The sequence below is a fragment of the Canis aureus genome, chromosome 13 (genome assembly GCF_053574225.1).
Source record: "Canis aureus isolate CA01 chromosome 13, VMU_Caureus_v.1.0, whole genome shotgun sequence".
In the NCBI taxonomy this organism is placed as follows: Eukaryota; Metazoa; Chordata; class Mammalia; order Carnivora; family Canidae; genus Canis; species Canis aureus.
This window is the reverse complement of record NC_135623.1, coordinates 29,004,015-29,017,644: the sequence shown is the minus strand read 5'-3', so window position 1 is coordinate 29,017,644 and position 13,630 is coordinate 29,004,015. Positions and strand designations below refer to the sequence as shown.

Sequence of the window (13,630 nt, the reverse complement as noted above, 5' to 3'; positions counted from 1 at the left end):
CAGCGATGCTGTGTCTGTTGTCACTGCACATGTTCATTCTCACTAGTATTCTGCTCTGCACGTTTTTTGCACTCTGGTCTCTGGAAGAATTTGGAAGCTTTTCCTATAATTTGAGTTGAAGGACACTGAGTTAAATAAATCTCTGAACTAAATGCTAAATGCTAGTGTCCCAAGATGGAGCTCATGAACCTAAATGTTGGAGCAGCATTTACTTGCTCTTGTAATTTCATTACTATGGAGCTTAATTGTGAAGTTCTTGTCATGTTTTCTTCCAGAGCTCATAGATACTTTCATGTAAATTGGCCTTCCAGGGACACCTGGGTGGCTCAGCGGTTGAGCGTCTGCCTTTGGCCCAGGGTGTGATCCTGGAGTCCTGGGATGGAGTCCTGCATTGGGCTCCCTTCAGCGAGCCTGCTTCTCTCTCTGCCTTATGTCTCTGCCTCTCTCTCTCTCTCTGTGTCTCTCATGAATAAATAAATAAAAACTTTAAAAATAAAAAATAAAAAATAAAAAAAATAAATTGGCCTTCCAATGGCCTGCTTTGATACCCTGAGGTGGGTGTGTCATGAAGGCACTTCTTGTAATCCTCACTAAATTAATTATAATTATTATTATACATGGTAATTAAAGTCAGCCAGTGTTCTCCCAAAGTGTGGGGCAGGTAGACTGGTAGTACATGAAGTAATTTTAGATGAATAGGACATTAAAATACCACTGAAGCACTTAGCAAAAAAGGCTATCCTCTTTTCAATGTACTTTAGTCTTTATGGTTATATTATGTAGAAAAATAACAGGTTAATGCTAATATGGCCAACACTTGCCCATCTTCCTTTTTAAACACATTGAGAGGAGGCCTTGGGCTCAGATCCTTGATAGGTAACCTAACTAGTATGACATTTTGTTTTCATTGCATTTGCTTTTAAAGTCTTCTTTTATTTATATCAATTGGAAATGTTTTCCACTTACAAAAATGAAAGTTTCCTTAAAATAAATCTATTTTTAAAAGTAAATCTATTTAACTTTTTTAAAAGGTTAAAGGAAACATTTTAATAGTATCTGTGGTTTGTGGATCAGGCAAAAATCATGACAAAGTTTGGGGAACACTAAATAAAGCAATTCATATGAATGGCCATATGATGTTCTGACACTGACCATGATACAGGTTGTAAGTCATGTGAAGTAGAGGCAAGTCATCATCTGCTTAGAACTAGTTCTGTGCTCTGAATTTTTGCCAGACACTCATCTGATTGCCTGTTTATGGGGACCCAAGGAGCTTCATGGGAATATCAGCCACAGGTAATTGTATGAGGGTTAGGTTCTTGGGATTAAGCCAGATGTGATAGAACACTTACCATGAAGGGTTAAAAGCAAGATACCCTTCACAGTAGTGTGTCTTTGGGTCTGGGGAGTGAGGCTGACTTTGTAACCTAGAGTCAAGGAAACAGGTTAGATACTATGATCTAGGCATCAGGTTGATCTAAAAGTAGAGTCTGAAGCAATTTAGGGTGATTCAGGGTTGGTCCCAGTCAACAATCCGGGTGGGACTGGATATTTTATGATGCTGGTTAGACTGTAAACTTTTCTTCGGGTTTCTAAAAACATTTGGAAGAAATTATTATACAATGGAAGAGAGGCTAGCCCAGATGTAGAGTACAGGAGATATGACCAAACTGCCTTCCTGACTATTCTATTCTTAACTGTATAAATGTAAATTGGCATTTCAGGTTTGAATTAGGGATGAGAACTTAAAGGTATGACTTAAAAGTATATATCGATATCTTACACACACTTTGTACCAAAATGCATTTCCAATTGTGTATTAAAAGTTAATAGGGAAAAAGATTCACTGAACAGAAAGTTGATTCATAGAATATTTGGTATGCTACATTGTATTAGTCATATATATCTTCACTATTATAAAGATTGCAAAGGCTGGCAAAGCAGTGAGCCATCAATTAAGCCAAGAAACATGTAGATCCCGAGAGTTCTTAACTATTTTCTTAAGATTTATTTATGTTGAGAGAGAGACAGAGAGAGAGAGAGAAAGCACACACCCAGAGCAGGAGGGCAGAGGGAAAGAAGCTTCAAGCAGATTCCTCATTGAGTGCGCAGCCCAACATGGGGCTTGATCTCCTAAAATCATGACCTGCCCAAACCAAGAGGCAGGTACCTAACCAACTGAACCACCCAACACCCCTTAACTATCTTCTTTACTAAAGATTAACTTCTTTTTATGTGTAAGAAAGTTTTTACAATCTGGCAATTAACCAGTCTTTTAGTGAACAAAAGGCTAATTCTGAGATTTTTATTTTTTGCTTGGGTTGACTTTAAAATTTTTCTTTTCCCGTTCTGTGTTCACATATTACAATATAATCAAATATATTTTTAAGTTTAGAATAATTCATAAGTAAAACAAGTCTCCACATTGTGTACGTTGGTACTAAGTTAAGGCCATACACACACAAGCTTTTGTGTCTATGTTGTTATATTCTCTAGTTGTTTTTCTAATAATAAACCTGAATGCAAGTGTAGTATGTTATTGCTGGACTCTTTAGGTAATGATACATAGGAGAGAGAGCATAGAAAAATACTTATGCTTCTTGTATGTAAGCATTTAAAATAATGATTTAATTAAAAATTCTTGGCCAGCCTGGGTGGCTCAGCGGTTTAGCGCTGCCTTTGGCCCAGGGCGTGATCCTGCAGTCCCGGGATCGAGTCCCACGTCGGGCTCCCTCATGGAGCCTGCTTCTCCCTCTGCCTGTGTTTCTGCCATTCTCTCTTTCTCTGCCGTAAATGGATGAATAAAATCTTTTAAAAAAAATTCTTCAAATTGATCACAAGTAACAGATAGTTGGGGATATCTGAAGTGGAATTAGGTTTTTTAAAGGATGCATATTCTAGGGGGCACCTACCTGGCTCAGGTGGTTGAACATGTGACTCTTGGTCTTGGGGTTGTGAATTCCAGCCCTATGTGGATACAGAGATTACTTAAAAATAAAATCTTAAAAAAAATTCCTTTTTGACAACTTCCTGCATGTAATTAAGACCCCCAATATGATAAACGACTTGCTGCAGCAAAAACCATTTAGCAAATTAATATAGTTCAATTTTTATTTTGTATTTTCATTTCTTCTGCTTAAAGTTTGAGGTTCACTCAGTTACTAAAGTTTTATGAAGTGATTAGCTTTGTGTTGTTTTTTAATTAAGAAGTTTTGTCTCTTCTGGAATTAACCATAGGTCTTCAGTATTCATTCAATAACATTTAAAAAAATCTTCCTCCTGAAAGCAAAGCAGGTGCCAGTTTAAGAGTACCTCCAAATGAGATGAATATGGAGTTACTGATCCTCAGAGCCAGAGAAGGAAACATTAACAGCCCAGGTGGGTTTTTGCTGTGTTTGTTTTGTTGACTGGTAGCCTTTGGTAACTGATACTTAGCTATTTATGTTTTATTAATAAACTTTCACTTGCTTTACTTATTAATTCTACATTTTGAAGTACTTGAATCAGAAATAGCAAACTTTCCATCAAACTCTTGTCCAAATGAAAACTTGAGATACCAACCGTATTCCAGAACACTTTTAAGGGCCACCAAATAGACCATAACATTTTTTGGGAAACAGGATAAGTTAATTATGGCAAAGCAGTGAGCTATCAATTAAGCAAAGGGGCATGTAGATCCCAAGAGTTCTTAACTATTTTATTTTCAGCTTTTCTAGGTAGACAGAGGAAGAGCTGTACTCTGGAGTTCTTCAATGAATAGAAATTTTGTATTTCAGCACTAACAGTTCTTCAGCACCTAACACTATCATTATTCAAAGGCCTGATATTGCCTTTGGTGCATTATATACACATTACACTCACTTTCTATTTCTACAGTACTTCCAGGGGTAATAGTTTTACCCTCATTTGGGTTCTGCTACGATCCTAGGAATAATTGCAGTTCAGAAAATTCAGTCTTACAGGCAAGTGACTTCCTACATGCATTTTACTCAATCATTTCATTTCTCAATAGGCCAGGCTGCAGGGTAGTCGACTGGTGGATAAGGAAAGCTGCATCCCCAGGATCTAGAACGATCCCTGACCCAGCAGCACAGGTGCAAAATGTTTGCTGAAGGCACCCTAGTCCTGCTCCCGAATAAAACCAGTTTCCGGCACTCGGTCTAGATAAATCCCTAAAGCTCCATTTGACGGTAAAAATTTAAACCCAAATCTCTTACTTTGGCTCTACATGTTCTAAAAACATGCAGTGTCTGAAAACAGGGGAAGCGTCTAGAAAAACAGCAATTGGTGAAGACCTCAGCTAGATGGCTTGAAATGCTTCAGGTATTTCTTGCAAGTCGTGTGTGTGGTTGTCAAGACAAAGATTAAAAAAATAATAAAATTAAATAACCCTGTTTTTAAAGATGATAATGAATTGCAAACTTTTTTAAAACATGTGACCTCAGAAGGTGGCTTAAATAGGTCATTACAGTCAAGGGGTCGCCAATGCCTAAAACAATGACTGGCTCAGGGTAAATAATCAAGAAACCCCAATCGAGTTGGTTTGCGTAGTATTAACGTTCCTTTGAAGCCCCAGAAGCAGCTGGGGCTTTACCCATCCTTAGAAAGCGACGGAGCTGGAACCAGAAATCCCTTAAAAGGTTAGGACGAGGAACAAGGCTGAGCAAGGCGGGAAGGGTAAGAGGGCTCGGGAGAGTTAAGAAAAAAAAAACAAAAACAAAAGCAAACAACAACTACAAAAAAACCAAAAGACACAACAGGGCAACAGCAAACAAGCCAGAGAGGAGAGAGCCGTGTGTGCAGCGGAGGTTGGCAGGACGCCACCGCCGGGTCACCGCGGGTCACCCCGGGGGCCGGGCGGGCACCCGGGACGGACACCTCCGCAAGAGCGACCGCCGGCGCCTAGCTCACGTCCTCGCCTCCATCCCCGCCGGGCCGCGCAGCCAGCAGGAGGGTCCTCCCCGCCGAGCCCGTGCCAGGCGGGGACAACCTTCCCGACCCGTCTCCGCCCTTCCAGGTCGGTCCCCGCCCCCCCTCCCCCCAGCGCGGCGGCTGGGACCACACCCGCTTCCCTCCGGTGGCCCGGCCGCCCCCGCCGCGGCTCGCGGGAGCGCTCTTCCGGGGGCGGGGCTCCGGGGCCTCGCGCGCATGCGCACGGGCCGCTGGGCGCCTCCCTGCCCGGATCTCGCGAAGTTACGTTCGATCGTCCGCCGGTGACGGGCAGCGGGGGGCGGGGGGCGGGGAGCCGGAGCAGGGGTGGGAGGGGCGAGGAGGAGCGGAGGAGGGGGGAGGCGGGAGGGCTCCTGCGGTCGGAAGGGAGGTCCGCTCGGCCGGGCGCGCCGCCCCAGTGCTCTGTGGGATACTGGAAGTCTCGAGCGTCTCCTCCCGGCTCCCAGCCCTCCCCGGGCCCGCTCGCCTCGAAGCAGTCACACCCCCCCCCCCCCCCCCGCCGGCCCGCGCGTCCCTCGCCGCCTCCCCCTTCCCCCCCCGCCCCCCTCGCGATAAGAAGACCCGGCGGCAGGAGAGGGGATGAAGATGGCGGACGCGAAGCAGAAGCGGAACGAGCAGCTGAAGCGCTGGATCGGCTCCGAGACGGACCTGGAGCCTCCCGTGGTGAAGCGCCAGAAGACCAAGGTGAAGTTCGACGATGGCGCCGTCTTCCTGGCCGCTTGCTCCAGCGGCGACACGGACGAGGTCCTCAAGCTGCTGCACCGCGGCGCCGACATCAATTACGCCAATGTGGACGGGCTCACCGCCCTGCACCAGGTCCGTGCGCGGCCCCGCGGGCTCTCGCCGGCCTCCCGCCGCCCTCCGGGGCGCGGGGGTGGGGGGCGGCGGCGGGAGCCTCCCTGCTGCGGGGTGAGGGGGCGGCTTCCCGCGAGGGCGGGGGGGGCGAGCCGCCGGGTGATTTCCGGGGCCGGGGGCGGCGCGGGGGCGCCCAGGACCGTTTGTGGACGTGCGGCTGGGGTTTGGGGTTTGGGGTCGAGACGGAGAGGAGTGTCCTGGGCTTGTCTCCGGGGGGTGTCCGTGCTGCGCTCGGACGACGGGGGATGCTCAAGGCAGCGACCCGCAAGGGGCGCCTAGGGACCCCGCAAGGGGCGCCTAGGGACCCCGAAGGGCCCTTAGGGACCCGCAAGGGGCGCTTAGGGACCCGCAAGGGGCACTTAGAGACCCAGAAGGGGCGCTAGGGACCCTCGAGCGGATGGGCGGCCCCGGCTCAGAGGGTCGGCATGGGGTTTGCTGTCGTCTTTTTGGGGGGGACTCGATGACCAACGATGATGATACTAGGAGTCATCGAGAGCCCGGAGCCGAGCGCCGCAGCAGCGGACGGCTTCCTGTTGGCTTCTTTATTCCTCCTGGTCCCTGGGGAGGGGGAGATGGGGTGTAGCGAGCCGGCGGGCGAAGGGGAGGGGGCGCAGGTGGGTAAGGTAAGGGGGCGTCCGGCAGGGCTTGCCCCCTTCCCCCTCCCCCTCCCTCCCCCCGCCCCGCCCCGCCCCGCCCGGGAGCGCGCCGGAGGTCCTGCAGCCCCGCGGCTCGGCGTGTGCACTGCTCAAAGCTTAGAGACGCGGGGAGAGGCGCGCGGGGCACGCTTTTCAGAGCCGGGCACCAGGATTTACCTTTGGGGGATGGGGAGGAAAAAAGCCGTTCACAAACTTTGCTCAAAATGGATGCTTTGTGCACGTTAAAGTTTTATAGTAGTCCGATTGGGATCTCTCAATGTTAGCCAAATAAGGAGAAACTATTGGCAATCCGGAGATAATGTTGCCCTGCCTTTAACAGGCCAAAAGCAACACCACCACGCAGAGCGCTGCATTTAAAAAAAAAAAAAAAAAAAGCGATTTTTTTTTTTTTTTTTCAAGCGAAGGTAGTAGGTGACAAGACCTAGAGACCCTTTTTCACATTTTCTTACTGGGTGACTTGGAATCACCGAGAAAACTGCTTGTGCAACAGTGGCCTTCCCTCCACCGGGAGATCTGCGGAGCTGCCTCGGAGTGCCTCGGTTATATGTGGAAGCTCACAGCTGTTTATTTTATTTAACACCCTAACAAAAACCCTGTTCAGAGGTTGAACCTTGAGGCTTTCATATATATATATATATATTTTTTTAATTTTATGAATATTGTCTTGGGCTTTTTAAAAGGTGTTGCGGTGGCATTTCCCTTTTTACCGCTTCCTGTTTGGTGGACGATGACCGTTTTTAAGTTTTATTTAATTGAATTCTCCTATCAAACTTGGCTTGTAGCCTTTGTTTACAGAGTTGACTGGATGGATTGAAATGACTGACACATTGCAGGGCAGATCTGGAATTCAGAATGCGGCACCCAGTTAAAAAACACACACACACACAAAAAACTACAGCGCCGTCTTTGGTTCTTTTTTTTTCTCTTTCATTGACTTTAGAGTCTCTAATGTATAGCATACTTTCTGTTTGGCTGAGGTTCATTTTAAAAGCATAGCAAAGTCTAGGTTCCAAAAAAAAAAAAAAAAACCATGGTGCTGAGAATGAAAGAAATGAAAGAAAGTTTTGGCTCTAAAAATGATTAAGTAGTTATGTAAGATGAAGGATCTTTGAAGCGTGTTTTACATGTTTCAGGATGGAATTGATTCTGGAAGACACAGTTGCTGTATGCTTAGGTCAAGGTACGATTGGATAATTGTTTATTTACATCAATACGTTTTATTAAAATTTTCACATAGAGATTTAAAGTTACCACACTTGGGGAGGGACCCAATGGTACTGGCTGGGAGGAAGAGGAAACCTTTTGATACTTGTATTGAGTAGTATTGGCCTAGGTAGGAAAAGAAAATTCAGGAAACAGACTTCTGAAGGCTTTTTTCCTCTCTCAATTTGGACATGTTGCAAGAAGTCCCAGACTTCTCAGGGTTTTCCTGATTAACTGAATTCAGGAGTTAGTTTGGCAGCATATAGGTACAGTCTTTTGGGGATTTTGTTTTAGCTGACAAGCCTGTGAGCAGGAGTTTAGAAGTTTATGCATAACCATTTGCATAGTATCTTTTTGTAATTTATCTGCACATTCCTTACGTCAGCGAAAAAGTCTTTAAAATATCAAGCATTAAAATTTGTATCGTGTTTTCTTCACTTTCATTTCTGTATTATCACCTCTTGTACTTTTTTCCCAGTGTGACTGAGAACAAGGAGTTTGCTTTGGGCAAATTCAGGACAACAGATAGTGAAAGGTGGTAAAACTTTTTAAAAAAAATCACAAGAAAGTTTTAAGCTTTTCAGAAATCTCTTGAATGTTGCTTGTCTTACGTACTTAAATTATAAAGCCTAAAATTGACCCACTGATATAATAGCCCTTAAATAGTGTTTATTTCATTGAATTTTCAAGAAATCATATAATACCTAAAATATTTTTGCTGGGTTAATTATTGATTAGTCTTTTGGAATACACTTTTACCCTTTTGGTTTTAATCAAGTATCTAAAATTTCACTGTCAGGAGAAAAGTTTTAGAAACTTCACAACCTATAAATATCCTTCATCTTTTACTTCCATTTTTAATGTAAGCAGCCTATACTTAAAAGTTTATTGGCAGAATGTGCCCTCTCATTAGAAGTTACAAAAGCAACTTAATTTTCAGCTATTCTTTCTGTATAGAAATATGTCATCCAAATTGGAGAAAAAGCAGTGTTCTTGTCAAATTTCCTGTCTTGGTCTCTGGAATAGCCTCCCTCCCCGACTCCCATAGCTAGAAAACAATGCTGAACAGTACTGAAGCTAAAATAAACTTCTGATGTCCTAGAACTGAAGTCCAGAGTAGATTTTCATTTTTATTGGTGGACATTAATTAGCTCTGATTTTATAGGTACCTGGTGGAGTCTCCTACCTTGTGATATCTGTATTTCAGTATGCATAGAGTTTTCTATAGAATGCCTTATTGCTGATTCCTCTTGATACCGGAGTCCATAAAATGCAAGACTGAGATTTTTTCCATCAGTGTTGAGTTTAACCTTTGATTTTACCTTAAAATCTTACCTACTTTGTGCCAGTAACTGCCAAGTCAGCTTCCAGTTTTCACATTTCTGTAGAGCTCCAGTCCCTCATTTCCATTTTTCTAGTGATGATGTATTGATATGAAGCGAAATATTAATTCACTCTATTGTGATTTTATATTTAAAAATACATTTTTAAGTAGTGACATAGTAAATAGATGTTCACCCCCTTCTGCCATAGAATAGCAGTTACTGCATTTACATTTAGCTTTGTGATTTCTTCAAAAGATTCTTATTCAAACATGGATTTTCATAGTTATAATTCAGTTTTATAATCTACTTTTATTAACATTAGTTTATATATATATATATTTATTTATTTATATCTGTAGACTTTACCTATGTCCCTTTTTCAATGTATTACTCAATTTTAGATCAATGTCAGGAATTTTTTTTATTTCAGCCTGAAATAAAGCTTAAATCTTTCTTCACCACACCTACACTTCTCATTGATGCCTCTGATTCTTTTAATGATGTCAGTAATCTCTGGATCAAGCTTTAAACATTTCAGTTATTATTTAGTCATCCCTTATTCTACATATATCTAATCCATCTTAATAATTGCCTTTGTATCAATTCTTTTCCTTGCTACTCTCGTTATTAATCTAGTTCATGCCTTTATTATTTTATCCCTAGAGTATAGTAATTGGTTAATTGCTTTCTCTGCCTCTGTTCTCTCTCTGGTCCAATCCAACGTTCATGTTGCTGTTAGAATAATTTCTTAACAGTATCATGTTGTGTCACTCCTTCTTAAATTTAAAGTGTTTCATCATTTAGCTTATACCTGATAGATCTCCATTGTGTTCTATTTTTTTATTCTTTATTTCCATGCCTATGGTCTTGCTTTTTCTGCCACTAAAATATCCTCCCTCTCTTCTTTGCCAGTCAAAATCTTATTCTTCAGAGTTCAATAGAATTGCCAGCCAGTAGGAATCTTTCTGTCTTTTGAATTTGTATAATATTATGGTACTGGAGAAATGCTCTTCTCTGGAGTCTCATTGTATCTTATATTTTGTCTGTGCACTGCTAAATAGTGTTTGTTTTTAAGTTTGTCTTTCCTGATACACGATAAGGACCCAGTTTCCCACATGTTGTCTTTCCAGAGCCTGGCACATATTAGGTGCTCACTAAAGTTACTGACTTGTTTTTTTTTTTTTTTTTAAGTTACTGACTTGTATCCTTTACCTTGTATTATAAGTACAGAGTTTTGTGGGTTTTTTTTTTTTTTAAGATTTTATTTATTCATGAGAGACACAGAGAGAGGGGGCAGAGACACAGGTGGAGGGAGTAGCAGGCTCCATGCAGGGAGCCCGATGTGGGACTCGAACCCAGGACTCCAGGATCACGCCCTGGGCCAAAGGCAGACGCTCAACTGCTGAGTTACCCAGGGGTCCCATAAATACAGAGTTCTGTATGTATTTGTATATTATGAGATAAATTTTAAAGCCTTCACATCCAGTACTTAATGTTCTTACACATGGTAGAACTTATGTGTTTATAAAGTAAATGAAAATCTTTGTTGTAGATCTTCTGTGTAGATTTTTAAAAATATCTTGAGTTTTTAAAAAGTTTTTTTTTTTTTTTAGACTTTTATTTATTCATTCATGAGACACAGAGAGAGAGGCCGAGACACAGGCAGAGGGAGAAGCAGGCTCCATGCAGGGAGCCCGATGTGGGACTCGATCCCTGGTCTCCAGGATCACACCCTGGGCTGAAGGCGGCGCTAAACTGCTGAGCCACCCGGGCTGCCCTAAAAAGTTCTCAATATTAACCTCTTTCCTATGTAAATCTTGGTTAAGTGATAGAAAAATATTTAGTTGAATCATTAATTTGCCACCTTCATTATAAGAGTCTGAATTAGGTCCTATAGAGAAATACAAACTAGAATTACATCCGTGTTCTGTGCTATTAATTTTTTTAAAAGTTTTCCTTTTCAATACAGACTTGCAGATAAGTTTAGTATTCAGTTCTTTTGCTCTTAAAATACAAATTTTATCAACTTTAAGGGAGCCATTTGAAACTTCTTTGTAAAAATATGTAGCTCCCCTCTTGACAGTAAAAGGAATACTTTTGTGCAGTATTTTCTTAAGTGCTTAATCTTCTCAGCCAAGCCATTTTCAATGAATCGTAATCTGAAATGTAACTCTCTTTAAACGTATTCTAATAGGGCTACTTAAAGTGTTTTCCAACCAAAAGGAAGAGAGATTGGAGCAGTTGATATTGAGTCTGTTGTTAGAGAATAGTATGATTGCTATATATGAGAAATCTGTTTAAAACTGACTATAGAGTTTATTGTGTAATGTTTCGGTGAGGGATGTTAAGATCTTAGAAGAATCTGTTGAATCACTTGTAAGTAATAGTAATATCTGTTGAAAAAAATGTGCAGCATACATTGCTTTCTCTACATAATTTTCTTATTAGAAAGACTGTAACACTATGCTGATTGCTCTTGAAAGTTTTTTTTGAAACGATCCTAAATCCATTAAAAGAAAAAAAACCCACCTAAACAAACAACAACTTCTAACCTCCTCTAAACTGGCCCCTCACTTCCTGCAAATAAATGGACAGCCCTAGCCATATATGGGGTGTGCTGGTAGGGCACCAGTACCCAGACTGCTGCTGTTACAAGGTCTTCTCTGCAGTTGCTGCCATTGTGCTTCCTGGCAACAGTTTTGTGGTCTGGGTTTGAAGTGTCATAACCAAAACCATCTTTCATGAGCTTCAGCTAGTGTGATTGCAAGCCGTGACTGAGCATTTTCTAGGATAGCCAGGTAGAAGAAACCCTAGATGGAGTGGAAGGAACCACATTTTACAAGTACTGTTGACAAAAGTAAAGTACTTGTACTTAAAAAAAAAAAAAGTCTAGGGATACCTCACTGGTTTAGTTGGTAGACCATACAATTCTTGAACTAGTATTGTAAATTCAAGCCCTGTGTCAGGTGTAGAGATTACTTAAAAATAAAAATTTTTTAAAAACCTGGTTGATTTTTTTTAAAGATGACTAGAAAGATGACTTTTAAGCGGAATGGGGAGTATAGAAAATTATTTTGTTACTGCTATAACATACTACTTCTCGAAGGTTCCTGAAATTGGTTTTCATTCCCTTCTGCTTGAAAAATATTGCTGTTTTCACCTCTTCTTTTGAAATTTTTGGGGTTCCACAGTCATGTTGAAAAGATGGCAGTATTGGCATTTTGGGACATCCTCTTTGAGAGGTTGAAAACCTCCAACAGTCATTTTAAGTTTATTCTAAGTTGGAGTTCGGTAGTAGCCATGAATTATCATAGTGTTTTATTGAGAAGTAGCATTTGCTGAGGATTTGCTATATACGGACCATTGTGGTGCATGTTTTTACAACCAGTATCTCATTTAATTCTCACAGCATCCCTTTTTTCTTACTCAAGATTACGAAGGTAATAAAAGAGCTGAGTTCTAACATACAGGTCTGATTCCAAAGCCCAAACTTAACACCATGCTAGATTTCTTCCTTCCTTCCTTCCTTTCTCTTTTTTCATTCATTCATTCATTCATTCATTTTTAAAGATTTTATCCATTTATTCATGAGAGACACAGAGAGAAAGAGAGAGGCAGAGACATAGGCAGAAGGAGAGGAGAGGCAGGCTCCCTGCAGGGAGCCGGATGTGGGACCTGGATGTGGGACCTGATACCGGAACTCCAGGATCATGCCCTGGGCCGAAGGGAGGTGCCCAACCACTGAGCCACCCAGGTGTCCCTCTCCTTTTCTTTAAATCTGAAGTATTCTTAAATCTTCTAGTCATTATGGCTGATGATTAGTAGTTAGAGGTTTCTCTGTTAATCAGCTGAGAATCAAATGAAACACCATACATATATATATGTATAATTTTTTTCTTCATCTGCTTTTGTTTTAACTAGCCAACTCTGTGAGCTTTCTGTAGTAACTGAAATGCAGTAACTGAAACTCTGTCCTAAATTTTAGGAACTGCCAAGATTGTTTTTGACTGGTTATTATGTGCAGAATGTTTGATCAAGTGCTTTGGGAAGTTGCAAAGGAAGTTAACAAAGGCAACAAAAACTTTCTTTTTTTTAGGACACGGAGTTTATTAGTCTTCAAACGTCTCCATTTTCCTTTATCCTAATAATCATTTATATTATTGTTTTAGATATTTTTATGTATGCATTTACAGAACATGTTTTGCTTATACCCACACACTCTTAACTTTTAATGAAAAGAGATACATTATAGGAAAACTCATATCAGTATTAATTTAAAAATAAAGAAAACAACCTTGAGTTTGTCACTACCATTTAATCTGCAGTTTATTTCCTATATAGTAATTATTTGTGCTTATAATTAGAACTTGAGATGTTACATGAAATGCTAATAAAATTACCTGAATTAACTTAATGAATTAATAAAACAAACTTTTAATGTTATTCATCTTTGATTTTAATTGGAAGCTTTTTGTTAGTAGAAATAAAAATATTTTTAAAATCATTTTGCAAAATTTAGCCAAATTATGTTTCAGGTCTTAACTTGGAAATGGCAATAGGATCTTTCTCCTCATTGATAGTGAGAGCATCATTTGAAATGTGATTTACTTGTCCATCAAATCACTGATTCCCAGAATTTTA

At 41.4% G+C, this 13,630-nt stretch overlaps 1 protein-coding gene and 1 long non-coding RNA gene across 7 annotated transcripts in view; one reads left to right on the top strand and one right to left on the bottom strand.

Annotated features, from left to right (window-relative positions):
- Positions 1 to 118: 118 nt before the first annotated feature.
- On the bottom strand, positions 119 to 5,853 carry LOC144282234 (uncharacterized). The gene is made up of 3 exons (XR_013350578.1): positions 5,599 to 5,853; positions 2,909 to 2,967; positions 119 to 2,784 (listed from the first exon to the last, which is right to left on the bottom strand). It is a non-coding gene; the product is annotated as an uncharacterized LOC144282234 (long non-coding RNA).
- The window catches only part of PPP1R12A (protein phosphatase 1 regulatory subunit 12A), a 139,693-nt gene continuing 131,534 nt past the window's right edge, over positions 5,472 to 13,630 (top strand). For 3 of the 6 annotated variants that reach the window (XM_077845620.1, XM_077845618.1, XM_077845619.1), the window contains exon 1: positions 5,474 to 5,766. In XM_077845620.1, the coding sequence (XP_077701746.1) occupies positions 5,530 to 5,766 (237 nt within the window). In that variant the 5' untranslated portion in view covers positions 5,474 to 5,529. Of the gene's footprint in view, positions 5,767 to 13,630 lie in introns of all 6 variants that reach the window. The other 3 variants (XM_077845622.1, XM_077845616.1, XM_077845617.1) reach the window with 3 other exon arrangements.